Source organism: Schistosoma haematobium, chromosome ZW (genome assembly GCF_000699445.3).
Source record: "Schistosoma haematobium chromosome ZW, whole genome shotgun sequence".
NCBI classification, from domain to species: Eukaryota; Metazoa; Platyhelminthes; class Trematoda; order Strigeidida; family Schistosomatidae; genus Schistosoma; species Schistosoma haematobium.
In genome coordinates, this window is record NC_067195.1 from 8,410,541 (window position 1) to 8,430,577 (window position 20,037).

Sequence of the window (20,037 nt, forward strand, 5' to 3'; positions counted from 1 at the left end):
CTGAATAACATTTATGTTATCTTAACTGTAAACTGTTTATTTTTCTAGATGTGAACTTAGTAAACCACTAGTTATGTAATGATTACGAGTTTTAAAAGAAAATATCTAATTTTACTTCTCATAAATCCGCTAATAGAACAATGATAACATGATAAAATGCATCAAGTTTTGCTTGCTATCATGAATGGATTAATGTTAGACCACCATTGAAAACCAAGAAGAACTGAACGATTGGTTACTTTTTGTATGGGACTGGTGAGCAATTCGTTTACACGATCCTGTACCAAGGGGATTCGAACCCAAAACCTTAGGCCTTGCACGTAAACGATTCACCTATCGCATGGAACTCAACCGTTTCTGTTATGAGACAATTGAAAGTTGCGTAATATCGTAGATTGGTTGAAGCTAAACATTAGCATTGCTGGGTGCCGGTTCAGTGGTCTAGAGTTTAAGCGTTTGCCCACGAGACCAAAGATCTCGGATTTGATTACCTTTGGTAGAGAAGCATGGATGCGCACTGCTCACGAGTCCAGTTCTTCTAGGTTTTCAATGGTGGTTTAACAGTGACCCATTTATGATATCAGTCTAAACTCAACAATCTCCAAAACCCGATACCAAATCAGGTTTTATCAAAATTTGATCAGATTTCGAGTGGTCCAGGACGCACGTTTCGTCCTCTTTGGGACTCGTCCACTGGATATACCTGTATCTCAGAGTTGATATTCACTCTGGGACTCGAACCTAGTACCGTTCACTTCAAACGCCATCGTGTTATTCATCTACCTACTGAATCCTGATAACCACTTGCTTGTGGAATGGGGTGAATTTAAATCCACACGGTATTGTTTTCATTTGTATCTTCAGATTGTTATTTAGGACTGCAATTGATCAGTCTCTTATTGGTATATGTTCATATTCAAAATAAACAGATTAAATGACTTCTAATAGAAGAAACTAAAAATTTTTCTGTATTGTTTGCTCATTCTCTAGGGAAAAATTTCTTCTTCTTTTTCACATTGTTGTTGTTATTTTTTTTCTACATGATTTATTGTAAAAGTAATTATTTAAGGATTTTCGTTTATCATTAAATAAACTAGAAGTGAGTGTGTTGTCTTTTGCGTTTTCTCTATTGAATTCTTGTTTGTTTGTTTGTTTTTATTAGTCACCTGAACATTACTGGTTGTCTGATGTGTTCTATTTTATAAGACGGTATAAATTTTGAATGTTTACAGACTAACTTTTAATAACATTTTGTACCTCCCCCCCCCACATACAAACACCATTTTTTTTAAATATTCTTATTCATTCCTCTTCTTTTACAATTACTTCAATCGACAGTAAGACAACTTTATTGATCATTCGTATCATCAACATCATTAATGTAATTTATTATTATCTTCGAATGAACCCCATTTTGTTCTAGTTTCTTTTTATTAGTTTAGTAAATTTTTCAAATCTAATATTCCCAAGGGGGATAAAATGTTTTTTGAGTTGATTTTTTTTCGAACACAATTCAGTGTAAAGTATACGACAACGACAACAACAACAATAGAAATTGTTCACCTTAAGGCAAACAAACTGTAACTCATTTTTAAAGATGATATTTTGTCTATTTTTAAGCTCATTCTTACATACATCTTCATTCATATTATTAAAGTATCTTCCATTTTATTCTTGCATTCAAAATGATCAAATGACTCATATTACCTACCTATCCACCTACCTACCTACCTATGTATCCTAAATATTCATTTGAAGGAATTTATCCATTTTTATTTGATTATCAAATGTTTTTCACCTTAACACTTGAACACTTGAATATTTAATGGTTCAATATTTTATAATTTACCGTAATTAAATTGATGAAAATGATTGTCTGACCTTAGTGAAACTACTCAATATTAATAATAAATATTGAATAAGTAATAGAAATCTATTCTAAATTGCCTTAAATGTTTTATCACTAAAAGATTGTGATTCAAGTATCTTTTTTGGTTGAATATGACTTTAAGTATTAGTCATTGATGAGAATTAGTTCTATTGTGAAATTTATTATTATGTCTTGTCAGTATGAGGTTGTGGAAATTATTAAGTTTTTGTTTGAATCGATGAATGTTAAGCTACCACTGAAGACCTGGAAGAACTGGACGGTCGTTTCGTCGTATGATAAGACTCTCTATCAATGCGCATCTATGATTACGCTCGAAGGATTCAGACCCAGAACCTTCGGTCTCGTGCATGAACGTGTGTGTGTGTGTCTGGATCCCAAGAATTTTGGGAAAAAAAATAAATTCAAGAAATTGTATTAATTGATTTTAAAAGATCGTGCAATAAATTTGACTTAATTTCGTAACACACACATTTTGAACAATTACAGATTTCATGGAATTAATTTATGGTAAATTATCTCTTTGTAATTTATATCACTAACTGACTCTACCTACACAATCACTTAAAACTAGAAAGAACTGAAAATGTAGTTCATTCTAATTCAGAACTCTTTGATAGTACACAGTCACTGTCTAATTAAGTAACTAACATAAGAGCATCAATTTTCTCAAGAAGTTAGACATCTTTCAACTAATGAAGTATCATTCACTAGTTCATGTTTTTAACCTTAATTCATATAAGTTTATTGATTAATTCATGTTAGATTGGTTCGAAAGAATTAAAGGGATATCCCTATTTTTTGATATTAACAAAAATTTATCCATAAATTTGGATTGTGTAATGACTAAGTTAAATGTATAAGTAAAATGATACCCTCTATTAAATGGTGAAAAGTTTATGGTGCTCACCTCTTCATCCTTTAAAGAAAACTTTAATTCCGAACTGGGCTAATAAGAAAAAAACCAAATATTTACAATTTGATTGAAAGATCTGTCATAAATGGAAGACGAGAATAATTTATTCAACTTAGTTCTGTATTTAACGTACTTGATTACACTGTAACAGATCTACTTTCATTACGTTGCTAGCCCTTACATTTGTGACCAAATCATTAATATAATTTATGTGTTTAAGTCTACTCATACGTAGCTGGTTAAACTGTCCGCTTCTATTTTCGATTCCTAGATCTGAAACTTGTGTTATTGTTGATTGTTGTCTATTGCTTTCCTTAAGTGCATTATATGCTCTTGTAAGATTGTTCGCTTTTTTACATTTATCCTCTCTCAAATTACTCTGCATATTCCCTTAGTACACAAATTACCCTTTGGATAGACTTGAACCTCTGTACATATCGTTTTGAGAAAAATATACAGATTTCTGAAACCGATTTACATTAAAACGAGATTTTCTTTTTATAAGTTTATATAAGATGAGAATTATACTATTCACGAGATTGATATTATTAGTTAAAAAATATTTAGAGGATACACCAAAATTTATTAAGCTTTAAAACAGACTTTTTGAGTTACTAGTCCCTGAGCTGGATGATTCAGTAGTGAAGCTTTCTGGATTTTGTGTCCGAGGAAGGTTAAATTATGAGTAACTTCTGGAAACTATTTATTGACTGTTATTATATATATATATACTTATTATGTAACTATTAGGTAAATAGATTATATTTATTTACACTTCCCTTATTATGAGTTTCCATTTGACCTATTCATTACTATTATACAATTTCCTATTCTTAGGTTATTCACAATTTATTAGTTACAGTCTCTCACACACAGCCAATCTTGGCTTGATCTTGTATAATTGTTATTTTCTATTTTATGGTATGATGAGGTCTAATTTGTTTGTATATAAACCAAGTATGTTTGAAATACACGATTCATATAACGGTGGCTGATATAGCTGTTCTGGACTAGCCATCTGGGTTAGACAAGAAGCTACTATTTTGGAGGTCCAATAAGAAATCAGACTTGACTCTAGGCTGCTCGTACTGCTTAACGCGTCATTGGTTTGGCGCAGTACCAAGCTCGTATAGGTCGATGTTCTGATTGGCGATTTAGTCACGTAAAATTTAACGGGATTTAGAACACAAAACTAGACCGGTGTGATAGAATTTGAGTAAAACCAATTATTTACAATTATAAATTCTAGGGGGGGGGACTTCAGAAATCTCAAACCATAATGTGATGATTAAAATCAATCAATGCTATTCAGAAACATTACACACGTAAATTTCAATAAGATCGATAGCATTCAAATCTCATAATTATGCATAGTTGAAGGATAAGTCTACGAAATATCACTATGTAAAGACTGAAAGTTTAACAGTTGAATTCACGAGTTGATATAAACTAGACAATCATTAAAAACCTAGAAGCATTAGATAGTCAATTCGTCCCAGTATGGGATAATCTACAAAAATAAATAATCAAATTTATTCGAAAATATTTAAAAAACATTACTGAAGCAAAAATTCACGAAAAATAGTAAGATTAAATTACTTTTAACGTAGCTGTTGAACTTGAAAGTCTTATATCATAACTAGGAGTCCATGAAACATGATCTACTGTATACGTAATTTCTAAATCTGGATTCAACGATGAATGTGCTTCTAAAAGTACATGGAGTTCTCTGATAAATATTAAAAAGAAATAATAATAAAGGAAAACAGTATAAAGATCACATCATAAATGGGATAAATATATTCACATTCATGTAATAAAGAAGATGTATTCCAAATAAAAAAGTACGACAGAATTATTTACAAAGCATTATTAAGTATGACAATATTATTATTAATCGGTTTATTCAATATTCTCTTTTTAGTACAATATAGAATTCTCAGCACAAAGTATCTCAACAAGTTTTCCGTTTCTTATTTCTTGATCGAATCTGACGATAAATATTGAGTGATCACTGTGATGTATCCTACTAATGTCGATAGGTATAAGTAGTATGTATCATCAATCGAAAGTGAAATACTTGGAGGTAGAATATTAAAAAGATTGAAGAAAAGAAAGTGAAAACTGATAATGATTGTTGTAAAAATGAAGGAACAATAAATTATGAGATGATTGAATGAAACTTTGGATATGAAGTATTTATTATATGGTACTCAAATTTTATTAAGATATTCTGTAATGTTGTATTGAAATACATTTGATTGTCCCCACTTGTATTCTCGTTCACTACAATCACCGTTTATATGTTAGCGATTCACGAATCAACATCGCAACAATGTTCATTCTTTTCAATATATATTACCAGCAACTACAATGAGTCTGATTGTACATTTGTAAGTTGTATAGTGAAAGGTCGTACAATTTTCATAAATTCACCTGAATAGGTCATGTGCTTAATAGACATAATGATATATTAAGACAAAAAAACAGATAACTTGTTGAAATATCTAGATGGTAGGAACAGATAGCTCAGATATTCAAGCAGCTCGCTACTTAAAATAGATAAGACGTTTTTCAATATAAACTGACCAATCTTTATTGATTTCACAAAAATGTGTTTACATAAATTTTATACTGCCTTCACCTCTCTCATTGAATAAAATTAAGGAACAGCGATGTTAGAGTGATTGTTGTAAACTTGAATTAAAAGTTTGTTTCATCCTTTCCTAGTTTCATCAGTAATGCTTCAACTACCCGACTTTCAATAAATAAATGCAATCTATTTTAAATAGCTGGTTTATAATTACACCTCATATACACTAGTATACGTTGTAGGAAAATCGGAAATATTAACTATATACATAGTTCCTGGACATAAGTACATGTGTATTAATCCAAATAACTTAAAGTACAATACTTAGTATTTACCAGTTAAAATATTAAAATCTAATCTTTTCTTCAACAATCTATTATTTTCACGAAGGGATTTTGTGGATATTATAGTAATTTAGTAATTAAGTGCATGAGTTAATTGAAGGCAGACCACCAAGTAAAACCTCAGCAGTGTGAATCCACAATCCCACACCATGGGATTCGAACCCAACACCAAACAGTCTCAAGCGCGAACGCTTAACTTCTAGACCACTGAACCAGCCGGTATCCGAAGCTGTTAATATCCAACTTCAAATGATTCACAAAATTCATTATTTGTAATTATTAACTCACTTAGAAACTAAATGATTTCGACATAATTCAATTTCATCAAGTTGTTCAGTTAATTGATTCATTGTTATTCTACATTGTTCCAACTCTTCACTAACATTGATAGTATCTTCATCTAATTGTTGTGATTGTACTGTGTAAAGTGTGAAAAAATTACGCATCGCTTCCACTTGATTAAGTTGTAATATTTCATTTTGAATTATCATAGTAGAATTAGACTAAAGTATAACAAATTACAAGAGAATAAGACAAACAATAATTTTCAATATTCAATGGTTATTCAATAGTCATCATCGGGGAGAAAAAATTATTAAATAATTTATTTGTTACCAATTATGGAAGCTTCATCATTTTTAAAGAAACTTTATAATTTAGATTTTGGAATTGAATGTATTGAATATAAGTTGTGAAACTTTCATCAGAAATCAAAAATGTTTATTACTAAGCAAAGATGGATAGAGGTTAGCAGCGGAATCCAGAAAGCGCGTTTCGTTCTATTTACGCACAGTATGCTTATATGCCAATAAGAGACTGTTCGATTACTATCCTAAACATCAATGGGAAGATTCAAGTAAAATAATACCAAGCGAATTATTATTTATTACTGTTTAGAATCTTAAGATTGTTTTTCAATGAAGATTGTTAATGGTCGGAAAACACAAACTGTTTTGCCTTATTTAGCAACTCTATAACATTTTCTACCTACGATTTTGTTCATGAGTAAGATTAAGATCTTATGGGTTTTGGCTACCACAACAATATCTCGAAATGTAGGATCAAAATTTAGTGTGCATAATTAGTGATGTGTTCAGAAGTAAAACAAGATATAGCTGTTTCATGTTTCTAGTTTCCAATAATTTTACTGACATCTCACATGTGAGGATAAAATAATAATAATGACGATGATGATGATGATGATGATGATGATGATGATGATGATGATGATGATGATGATGATGATGATGATGATGATGATGATGATGATACGTTCCGTTCTTTACCCTGAGTAAATTCGGGTATCTTGTTGTTTGTGAAAAACCGTCAAAATTTAAATTACTTAAGACGTTATTTCTAAACCTACAAATATTAAATAAAAATTGAAGCATAATTAGCTACTGAATTATTTTCAGTGTATGTGAAAATATTTCGTAAGTTATTATAATCAGCATAGTTATTGTCAAATATTAAGAAAAAAATAAACAATTGAAGGTGAAATTAAGTATAACTGAATGCTCTCAAAGTGGTTTAAAGATGATGCACTCATAAAGTGCTGTAGGGTTCTGTACTACGACTTAACAACTATTTAATATTCCATAATGTTCATTTGTTATTTATCTAAATTAAATCCCCAGTGTAAGACATCATTAAACTGAATAATTGCCGCAAAACTATTTCTAAAACTATATATATATATAATGAGCTATATTTATTTTTAAAAAAGAAGGAATGAAATAATACAATCACTGGATGGCGCCAAAAATTCGAATTTAAAAATCCTGATTCAAGCCCTAAAACACAATATTCATGCATGGACATAAAAAAAACACGTAATCAGAATTAGTTTCAGTTTTTCAGTTTCACATTAATTTAGCTTCAAACTATAGATATCCATCTTCTTTGACGATCCATATACTGAATATTTTCAATTATCAGATTTTAAGCTATGATGAGAAGAAAAAAGAAAAAAAATTCATATTCATTCGTCTTCATTAAGAATCAGATAACTAAATTTTAAGGATGTTGTCATGGAATAATCAGTAAACATTAGAAGAGTTTAGATAAAAAAGAGATAATCACTAAGATTGATTGATTAAAATTTAAAGTGAAATGAAAGTATCAACTTAATTGCAATGCAAATAGTGATCCACTGAATTTTAAATTGAAAGAAAACTCTTCAGAAGAATAATCAAAATCCATTTTTAAAAAAACCCGTCTATTCCATTAGTCTTCTTATTTTGTTGAACAATAAGAAAATTTTAATAATTGAGATTATGAGTCCATTGAAGCTAGACCATCATGAAAAACCTGGAAGCACTAGAAGGTCGTTCTATCCTATTGTGGGACTCTTCAGCAGTGCGCATTCACGATCCCATCTGGCGTGATTCGAGCCCAGGACCTATAGGTCCCGTGCACGAACGCTTAACCTCTAGAACACTGAGCCAGCCGGTATCCGGTGGTGTTAATGTCTAACTTCAACTAATCCAAGAAATTGAGCGACACATACACCATTGTCTTCAATGAGTGCTTCCAGGTTTTTCTTTGTGGTCTAGCTTCAGTTGATGTATGATCTCAACTACTAAAACTGTTATAGTATCCACAAAAACCCCTTCTGATATTATTAAGAAAATTAGTTAACAATCAATGAAAGATTCGATAACATATTGAATCATAAAATAGGCTTAGAACCTTTTATTGGCTTCTAAATATTTAAGTATTGTACTGTGTATAATTTACTTGTGAACAGTTTTCAAAGCTACCTTATAAAAGTGGATTAATTACTTAATACAACTTTCTTACAATCTACCTCATTCACTTGGATTATTTAAGTACTGTAGAGTGTTTTTTTCCTTTTAAAATATAAAAGAAATCGTTTAACAACTTAGTTGTATAGATGTATAGATGTATTTAAATACATTTGAAGTATCAATATATTTATGTGGCCCATTATCTGACTCCAATTAGATCGTATGAATGATTGCTGTCGAAATATATATATTTTCAATCCTCGTATATAATTATCGAATTAGATCACATAGGTGAATAACGGAATTAAATAAATCAAATATGAGGATGAATTTTCGAATACATCTATTTTGTACACTCATCGATCTAGGCAGGCAGCCAGAGGAATGAGGCGAAGAGAAGAGAGCGAAGCGTAATGACGAGCAGTGGAGAAGGCGTGTGAGCCAACTCGATATAACCAAAGCGTTAATCGATATTTATAGTCGAACAAAAATGATACAAACGTGATGAATATAATAAGAAGTGCACACACATACGCTCATACAAAAACAGTCAAGGTTGATAAGTGAATAATTAACATGGTTGAAACTTGACTCAAGAAGAATGGATAAATTGACCTATCCAGAAGCTAGAATAATTTATATGGGCTTAATATGGCAACCGACACTACAAATTCAGAGCTTTCAGATGATAAACTACATTCAAAGAAACATGTACAAGCTATATCTTTTTAAACCACTATTTCAACAGTCTTATTGAGTCAACACAATAATGTTGTTGTGAGATATTTTTATAATACATTAACTTCATAAATAGACATGGATGGTAGCTAGCAATGAAATTCAGGACGCGTGTTTCGTCCGATTTGGGACTTGTCAGCTGGATGTACCTGCACAGTATGTACATATGCGAATAAGAAACTGATCAATTGTAGTCCTAAGCATCAATGGGAAGAATCAAGTAAACAATACCACGTGAATTTTACATTATTTAATTGCTCTTCAAACAAATAATAAAAATACTTTCGTTGCCTAATTAACTTTATATCTTCTGAGTTTATATCGTTCTACAATATTCTACACTATTCATTACTTATCTAAATATTTAGGTCTAATAAATTCTTTATAGGAATGAATAATCTCTTTGAGCAAAGATGGATAATGGCTAGCAGTAGAATCCAGGACGCGCATTCCGACCTATGTGGGACTCTTCAGCTGGATGTACTTGCATCTCAGAGTTAATGATTACTCCGGGGTTCGAACCCAGTGCGGTTCGCTCCAAACGCCATCGCGTTATCCACTTAGGTAGTAAGTCCTGATAGCCACCGGCTTGTTTGTCAGTTTTTTTTCAAATGAACTGACATAAGATATTAAATTATTTCGTTCTGTTGTTTGGGTCTTTTCAACTCCATATCGCCTACGACTTCATACGGAGTTGAATCTAGAAATCTTGATTGTTTTACACTAATCACTATCAGTTTGAATCACCTAATTGGTATCTATTGCGTACATTTTCAACGTTAATCGATCTTTGTTCAAAGTGCTTTGTGAGTTATAATCTGTCTCTATTTGTGATATTGACATATTGATACTTTAAGATTTATTTACTTATTTAAACACATAAACAGTGGCACAAGGAGGCGCCAAATGGATATGCGTCAAATAAATCATTCGATTTGTGTGAGGGCTGTGATACTCCCTGGGTGTCCAAACCGAAGGAGGTAGTTTACTTATGGAGCCACACCTGGAGCCTTCAACCTAAAGGTCTAATCCACAAGGCACTAGAGCAACGTTAGGAGATGCAGTCCCATGGTAGCTGGTGAGCAGCGATTGGTTCACACGCCATTTGTTCTGCTCAGAATCCTAGAGCCCATGCACACCATTGGTTTGGAATCAAGGTGTCCCAACCCCCTGAAATGGATCCTCCATATCCACCAACCTGGTTAAAGAGCCGGAAATTCGCTTTTCCTCCTCTCAGTTTCGTAAACAACAGTAATGATGCGAGAAGGCAGTGAGTAGGACTTCCCTGTTAGTGGTTATATGCACGTGGCCATGTGAGAGCATTTGCAAAGGGAGAGCTGACTCTCCCTACTCTCGGCTGTACCAGGGCATTTGAGAGCGAAACCCATGTATAATTTAGTCACTTATTATCATTGATAATTGTCATTTCCTATGACTACTTTTTGGGAAATACATATATTTTGCTGATACTTTGATCCAGAAAGATTAAATTACTTTAACAAATTAATCATACAGATAATAATATATGATAAAACGAAAATGATGAAACAAATGACTCTTCAATTCATTAGATCTAGTAATAAGACAAAAAGTTATTTAACAAAATATATTATTCGTTGATTACTTACACAATAAACTCAATATTCTAATGAGTAGATCTTCTTTGTTCATTAACATAGACACGGATATAAAATACATCAATACGACCTAGAATGTGTACACATTAATTAATATAAACTGTATCTTATTGATTCTACTTATAACCATCATCATTATAATAATATAACTCGTAATATTAGCTTACTTGTTAATAATTTAAAAAAAGACTATTATAATGCAACAACTTACATTTTTCTCTTTGACATTACAATCTTTAATCATATTTTTCATTCGTGTTAATGAACGTGTACGATGTGATTTTATTGTGTTGTTTGATTTGTTTTGATGGAATTGACGAATTTTCTGCTGTTGTTGCTGGTGGTGGTGATAGTGGGGGTGACGTCTTGATATTGGAAAATCGCTATTATTATTATTATTATTATTACTGGGCAACTTCATTCCATTTATACTATTTATAGTAGTCGTATTATTATTATGATTATAAGTAGAATAATCATTGGAATAATTAAGATAATCTAGTTTATGAATAGGATCATTATCATAATCATTAAGATTATTATAATTATTAATATCATAATCTTTTATTTCATTATTTACATTCCATAATAAATTATTTGAGAAAGTCTCCAGAACATTCTGTTGTTTAAATAATCTTTGATAACGATTAATTAAATAATGATAACGTCGTTTCTCTTTACGTAATTGTATTAATAAACAATTATAACGTTCAAATAATTTATTATCATCTTCATTTAATTGATTAATATGAAATCGTACATCTTGTATATAAGCTAATTGTGATCCTTCATCCAGTGGTAAAGCTGTAGAAGGTGGTGATGATGTTTTTGTTGTTATTGGTGGTGGTGGTGGTGTTGGTGTTGCTGATTCACTTAAACAAATATTATTTGGATGTTCAATTGTTTTATATTCATTTCTGTGATTGTTGATTTCAACACTTAAAAATAAATAAGAATGATAACAATTCAAAATGGGTTATTTTTATTACATCTATTAAAGAACCATGATTTAAAATATATTTGAATAATGAATGGAAACAGAATGAAATCTGATAGAAGAAAGGAAAAATATTGATTGTTTTGTCAGAAATGGTTCTGTTCATAAATTCTTTTTTCAGTATGTGGTTGTGGAGATTATTAAGTTTTTGATTGAGATCATGAACTGATTGATGTAAAATCATCACTGAAAACCTGGAAGCACTGGACGGCCATTTCATCCTATTGCGGGACCCTGCAACAGTGCGCATCCACGATCTCACTTGCGGGATTAGAACCGAGGGCTCTCAGCTTTGCGCACGGACACGTAACCTTTAGACCACTGAGCCAGCTGACATCCAACGGTGTTAATGTGTAACCCCAACCAAACCAGTGGAGCTAATCCGTGTCCGATAGAGACACGTATCTACCTCAGTACAATGGAAGACGGTCGCGCAATTCCGTGGATTGGTTAAGCGTTCGCGCGCAAGACTGAAGGCCCTGGGTTCTAATCCCGCAAGTGAGATCGTGGATGCGCACTGTTGCAGGGTCCCGCAATAGGATGAAATGGCTGTCCAGTGCTTCCAGGTTTTCAGTGGTGATTTTACATTTATCAATTCATGATCTCAATCATGAATTCTTTGTCTGTGTTTTGATAAACAATACGGTAATAGTATTTAGTCCCGCAGTTTGTTTACAAATAGTAACCTTGTTTACTTTTATAGTTAACACTACAAAATGACCTAAACTAAACAATCATTGAAGATCAAGAAGTATTGGATAGCTATCTTATCCTAGTATGGGACTATTTGACAGTGTACATTTATGAATCTGTCAAAGATCCAATCTAGGACCTTTAGGTCACATAATGGACAGCATGACTTTTCGAACACTAAGCCATCATCCATTGGTTTACTTGTTTATATATGATTGGCTGGCAATATTACACAACCACTTTTCAATGTCACTGTTTGGTAACGCAAATTCATCATTATTGTACTCTATTGATCATGACTAGAATGATGTATTCAATCAGTTGCTCAGTAGTTCTACTTATTGAAATCTATTTACTCAGAATTTGTGGGTCGCTTCAGTTATCAAATCATTAGTTTAATTACCATTAGCACTTTAGTATCCCATTTGAAATAGAAAGTTTCATCTAAACTTATTATCTTTGATAACTATGATATCAATAAGTTATCTGGATTTACTTCACACAAAGTATGAAACAGAAATTATTATACTGTGAAGTCTCAGAACATGACGGTTAAAGAAACAAGATTGTTCGATTGTTAAATGACCCCTTTTACTTCAGAAAATGATTCATATAAGCTAAACTGCCGACTCATTATTACTATTGCTAGAATTATAAACCTACACAAAACAAAACAGTTTAGAAAGCTGACTAACGAACTTGAGCAAAAAAAGGTTTGGATAGAACAATGAGAAGACGGAGTTGATCTGAAAAATGTGAAACATTTGCCTAGATGGCTTCAAAATCAGTGTGTGTCAAATGATCCGATCAATGTAGGAGGTAGAAAACCAAGTTCATCGATAGCGAAACATATAATTGAGACGGGGCACAAAATTAACATTAATACAGCATTTAGAACGTTGTATAGAAATTGTCAAGGTCGAATTCTTAAGTTTATTGAAGCCTTGGCCATTCGTAAATTTAAACCCCCCTTATGTGTACAAAAACAATTTGTCGTAACCTTGAATTTACCTTGGTAATCCTTAAGTCATTCTATGGCCTAAGATAACGCGACAATTTCTTTTTCTTTTTCTCCCCTTAGTTATTTTAATTGTACTTTTATTTGTTTGACCTTTATTAATTTTCATATAAAAAATGCCTTGACAAGTATATGTGTGACCAGATTGTTCGAAATGTATAGCTCAAATACATCACATTTTTCAGATCAACTCCATCTTCTCATTGTTCTATCGAAATTTATAAAAGGGACTAATTGCTTTAAAAGAAAGGTTTCTTTTTGTTTTTCTTTGATCTCAAAAAAATATGAACAGTTAAATCTACCAATACTTAGTAATGTTTTTTCATCTCACATTAGCCATTCAAGATTGTAAACCTAAACTCAACTTGACGTAATGACGAATATAATCTACTAAATAGTTAGTAAGCTTTATAGCTACGTTTTTGTTTGTTATATTTTCGATGTGTTTACGTTATATATTGTTGTGTTCGTAGTGTTATTATTTCCCTTAATTTATACTACCCTATTTTGTTTAAATGAGAATAGACATTTTTCTCTTCTATTATTCATCGTTTTAAATTGTAGTTTGTTAAATAACAATTTTCTTCTTGTCAGTAAACAATCTATATATAAGTATAGATAATATATGAGAGACTCAAATAATCAATTAAACCAAAGTATAATTTAATTTTGTTATGAACTACCTTGTTAGAAAATAATGACATCATGAAGTTGAAATTAGTACTATTTCCCCCCTCTCTCTCTTGCCCTCTCACTCCCCCTTTTTTTTAGTTCCGCTTGTTGCTCCCTTTCTCCATATATCTTTCTCTCTCAAATATTACTTCAATTAAGTGTATCTTTCAAGTGGAACAACTAATTTTTACACTGTTTTCTGAGTATAATTTGATTTCTATGCAGAAAAAATGCCGATTTATTTACATATTCATAAGTAATAATAATAATAATAATGGATGAAACTAACTATCAGTATTATAACGTTAAGAGGAATAACGATTACATAATTCATCAATACATAAAATAATGAATGAACAATCTTAATTGAGTCCTTTCATGTTTGATGAAAAAAATTGAGTCAATAGTTGGAAAAAACAAGCATCTCTCTCTCTCTACTCTTCATTTACTTTTGTATTGTGTTTTTTATTCGTTTTTAAGTGGATAGTTTATCAAGTATAAATAACTTAATCAGCTTTCTCAACAACAACAACAACAACAAAAACTTGACTATTTCAGGTGGTTAGTTTTAGTGATTTGTAAGTTTTGTATAGTTCGATTTGATTATCAGTAAGGAGTTGTGGAGATTATTGAGCTTAGATTAATATCACGAATGGACCAATGTTAGACGTTTATTGAAAACCTGGAAGGCCAAAAATCTCCACAACCCTTTATTAATAATTATCTTATGTTCATTAGTGATTGGTTTCAAAATGAATTTGTTAGAGTTCAAGTGAGAAACCGTGACCAGTGCGGTATATCCGTGTCAGTGATGGGACCTTCGCTCACTAAAGACAGTAGAGAACGGTTACGCAATACTGTGGATCGGTTGAAGTTGGATATTAACACCGTCGGATGTCGGTACGGTAGTCTATAGGTTAGGTGTTCGCTTGCGAGACCGAGGGCTCACCCGCGAGGTAGTGAATACACACTGCTGATGAGTCCCATACTGGGACGAAAGAACGTTTATGAAGTTTAAGTGTGCCTGACAAGTTGTCTTGATTCATATATATATATATATATATATATATATTTGATCCTTCAACACGAACGTCGAAACAGTCCTACTAAACGGAGCTGAAACGTGGAGAACTACCACAACCATCATCAAAATAGTACAAGTATTTATAAACAATTGTCTACGCAAGATAATGAATGTGCGTTGTTCGGACACCATCAACAACAGCCTACTGTGAGCGAGAACAAACCAACTTCCAGCTGATCACGAAATTAGGAAATGATGTTGGAAGTGGATGAAACATACATCACAGAAATCATCAAAATGCATTACGAGGTAAGCCGTAACTTTTAATCCTGAAAGGAAATGGAAAAGACAAAGGACAAATAACACACAGTGTCGGAAATTACATGAAAACATGGAAAGCATGAATAGCAACAGGAAAGAACTGGAAAGGATTGTTCAGGATAAGGGTTGAATGGAGAATGGTGATGGGCGGCCTTTGCTCCACCACGAGTAGTAACAGGCTTATGTAAGTAACATTACTGCTATTTCTACTACTACTAATAATAATAAGTAATTCTGATAAGCGATTTGCAATTTATTATTACATAATTATTTATAATATAAAAATATATGATGATTTCAATCTATCCTGAAAACAAGTCAGTTTTTACGATACTTTTTATGCAAAAAAGGATGTCACGAGCTCACCAAAAACAATTTCATGCTTTTGTTTTTAATGTAACTAAAGTCAACTATCATTATTATTATTATTATTATTATTATTATTATTATTGTCATTATTCTTACCATTATTATTATTGTTATTATTATTATTATTTGTAATGACATAATTTAATCTTGTCAAAAATGATATTGAACAGACAAAAACATAAATCTAAATAGATATAAACTTTTTCATAGTAGTATGTCAAACTTTTTTCAGAAACTTCAACTGCAATTATTTAATTCAATTCAGAAGTTTTTATCCTTATAATAGTAAACCATATAGTAGGGTGATTAGTAATGGTAGTATGAGTAGTAGTAGTACTGTGAGTATTAGTAGTAGTGCAATGAAGTAGAACACAGGTGAGGGAACAACCAAAAGTGTTTTAATACAAATTATCGTAGTATCTTGGTAAAATATGTGAACCATACATAAAATGCTCCATTTGGAAATATTCTAACAATTGTCTCAAATTTCATCGTTCCTTCACTGCCATAACAATTACTCTCTCTTCCTGTTCATTTCGACTCGATCTTCTCAACCTTCTGATACCAGACACTTCTCTTTTAACTGGTGTTATATACTACTTATGTCGACGTAAGTAACATGAACCAAAGTAATAATAATAACATTCAATTTAATTGGGATATATATTATCCAGACCTAACTACTTACAATTCTAAAATTCACTACTGACCTAAAATAAGCGTAGTGTGTGTAAACACGTCAAAAAATGTTTGATTCAGATCATCAATCGATTAATGTTAGACCACACATTGAAAACCTGGAAGCACTGGACGGCCATTTCGTCCTATTGTACGACTCCTCATCCACGATCAAAAAGTTAATAATCTTCACAACCCCATACTGATAATTCACTAAATATTCTAGCGAACAAAGTCAATGGAGGTGGAAACTGTCTAATAGAGTTGTATTCAATAGTTTAAATATACGATTGGAAATAATTCTTATCAGTCGTTAAAAATGCTGAGTGACAGGATACAGAGTCACATGTAATTTGACAAGTAATTTTATTTTGCTACATCCTCTTGAATACAGAATTCTAATATCATTCCATACATTTATCATATGAGTTTGCTCTATTTTCCAAACTATATTCTCAATTTTATGCGATTGCAGAACAATAAATAAGAACTTTCGTCTAAATTTGAACGAATAGTTTCACAATATTTGGGCACCGAGTTAATGTGATTCATTAAAGAGGAATAATATATATTTGTAAAATCTCAGAGAATGAATTTTAAGTAAATCCAACGTTTCGCCTGGCAATCTGGTCCAAGGAAAATAGAGTTTCCTTGAAAAAGCTTGGAGCAGATTGCCAGGCGAAACGTTGGATTTACTTAAAATTCATTCGCTGAGATTTTACAAATATATATTATTCCTCTTTATATTCTCAATGTTTTATCCTTCTTACCATCATTACTCATATCATTATTTAAAATCTGTTGTTAGTCGTTTCATCAATTTTGTTTTGTCAAGTTAGTTCAGTGTGATAATTTTGGGCCTCTGAATATTTGTTCTACGTTTGAAGTTAATTATAAATTATATATTGACTTGACTGAAGGCATTTTGTGTTACAATTCAAAATTTGTAGCAGCGATTCAGTTGGATCTTTTTTTATCTTTTCTTAAATCTCCAATTTATCCCTATCCAATATTTCTCACTCTTTCATTTCACATGAACGTTTCGTATCATACAGCTTTTGCTTAGTTTCATAATACAAGTGATATTGTTATTCTTTCCTAGTCCGTTTTTATTTTATTAGTTTCTTCTCATCCTATTACTGATTTTTCATATGACACCATGGATAGATATACATTCATATCACAGCCTATGTCATCTGTGACGGACTGAATAACTAAGTAATAGTATGGTGAACAAGAACGCGAGTGACGACAAGCGAATGTATTTCACACGAAATTACAGATCATCTCGCTAAAATATGAGAACCATCTAGTAAATGGTTAGTTTGCGAACTATCAACCCATCGTCTCAAACATGACTGCTCCTTTTGCAAATATCATTCCATTGTCTCATATTTAATTGTTCATGCATTTTCATACCGATTGCGTTCCATTCCCGTGTTTTCCTTATCGATCTTCTACTGAAATACATCCTATGCCTGACCACCATTCTATACTACTTATGGGGATATAGGTAACCTGCACCACAGTAGTAACTATTGTATTTAATATTCTTTTAAAAATATCACTTTGTAAAAATGTTTTAAAAATAATCAAATATAGAAATGACATATAGTTTAGTTTAGAAAGTCAAACTGTATGAAACTGTTCATCCATTTGTCGACGTAAAATGTTCTTCCTTTGGCCCTGAGGGTCCTAGATGACGGTTTGCCTAGTGAAGCAGTTGGGTGCTTTCCTCAATGTGTGTGCTATCCACTTCCAGCGCTTCTTCCCGATTTCTTCCTCCGCTACAATCTGGTTTGTTCTCTCTCACAGTAGGTTGTTGCTGATAGTGTCTGGCCAACGGATATGACGTATTTTGTGTAGACAACTGTTAATATACACTTGTATCTTCTGGATGATGGCTTTCTCAGTTCTGCAAGTTTCCGCCCCATACAGTAGAACTGTTGACAGTTGTTTTGAGTTCCAGATGTTCTTCAGTTGTAGATATGTTGCTCTTGCTTTGCCGATCCGCGCTTTGACATCTGCATGAGATCCCCCGTGCTCGTCAGTGATGCTTCCCTGATATGTCCTTCATTCTGTTTAACAATACTCTGTCGAAGACTGTTCCTGGTATTGAGAGAAGAGTGATGCATCTGTAGCTCTCACACTTGCTGAGATAGACTTTCTTCTGTATCTTGATTAGGTGTCCTTCTTCCCAGTCTGTTGGTACTTGTTCTTCATCCCAAATTTTGCTGAAGAGAATGTTGAGTATCTTTGCAGTTACTGTTACGTCTGCTTTTAGTGCCTTTTTTGGAATGTTGTCTGGTCCAGCTATGAGGAGTTAGGATAAAGATTTACGGTTGAATGTTAGAATTAGAAATTAGATTTAATGTTTTCATCACGAACTGACATCAGCTATAATACCAAAATGGTATTTAGTTAAATGAGTGAATGAATTTCTCGCGAAAATCCAAGATCTGCCACCTTAAATATGATTGGTTCGTTCATAGATTATAGTCTCGTCAAATAAACATCTTTTTAAAAATCAATAAGATCACTAAAACAATAGTGTTATAAAAATTAATAGAACCATTTTTCATGTCGTTTTCTGTCAAATCAAAGATATAATCAATATCTCTTACATACAAAGACTACTATTGTTAGCTCGAATCAAGACGAGTTTGAATCTTATTCAAAAAATTAAAAAAGTACTAGTGATGAATGCATTACTTTTGTCTATCACATCACAACTGTCGACTATACATCAACAATATTATTTTATATTAGTTCAGCAAAATTTTCATTCAACATTGCATTCAGTATTTATTTTTACTAATTCAATGTTAATTATTAAGACTATAATTTATTTCTTTTGATGAAAAGCATGAACTATATACTAATGAGTTTGCAAGTATCATTACCAAGGTTTGACTTGATAATTTCGAACAAATTTAGCATTGAGTAGATTGTCATAAATAAATAACCAATTTTGGTTTGGTTATTTATTCTCTGAAGAAGTAGATTACAGTAAGTTACGAAACGTCAGAAAATCTAATTTTTCTACTCATTTAGATATTACAAATATATTACTTATTTATGAACTACTTACGAACTCACGTATAACACTATCTATAAATATTTATTTATCCATAACTATAATAAAAGACAAATTGGGCAACCTGAATAATCAGTATGAAACGAATTATTGTAAAATGAAAACTTTAAATTTTTTTTTCAGATCCTCAGCCTCTGAGTAATTTTAAATGAAAACATATTTCGAAAATAAATGCACATTTTTAATTGTACACTTCTTATATAAATTAAAATCAAGAAGTAAAAGTAATGACCGAACATGGTTGTTGAAAGATTTTCCTATATACGGTTTTCATTCAATTAGAATTTAGTCATCTTGTCAAT

General features: G+C 31.7%; 1 protein-coding gene across 1 annotated transcript in view; it reads right to left on the reverse strand.

The window, feature by feature from the left end:
• Positions 1–20,037, reverse strand: part of MS3_00010292 (uncharacterized protein) — a gene marked incomplete at both ends in the record, with an annotated part of 37,158 nt that overhangs the window by 16,430 nt on the left and 691 nt on the right. The window contains 3 exons of the mRNA XM_051218652.1: positions 4,404–4,533; positions 6,030–6,244; positions 11,078–11,804. Coding sequence (XP_051070292.1) covers positions 4,404–4,533; positions 6,030–6,244; positions 11,078–11,804 — 1,072 coding nt within the window. The remainder of the gene's footprint in view (positions 1–4,403; positions 4,534–6,029; positions 6,245–11,077; positions 11,805–20,037) is intronic.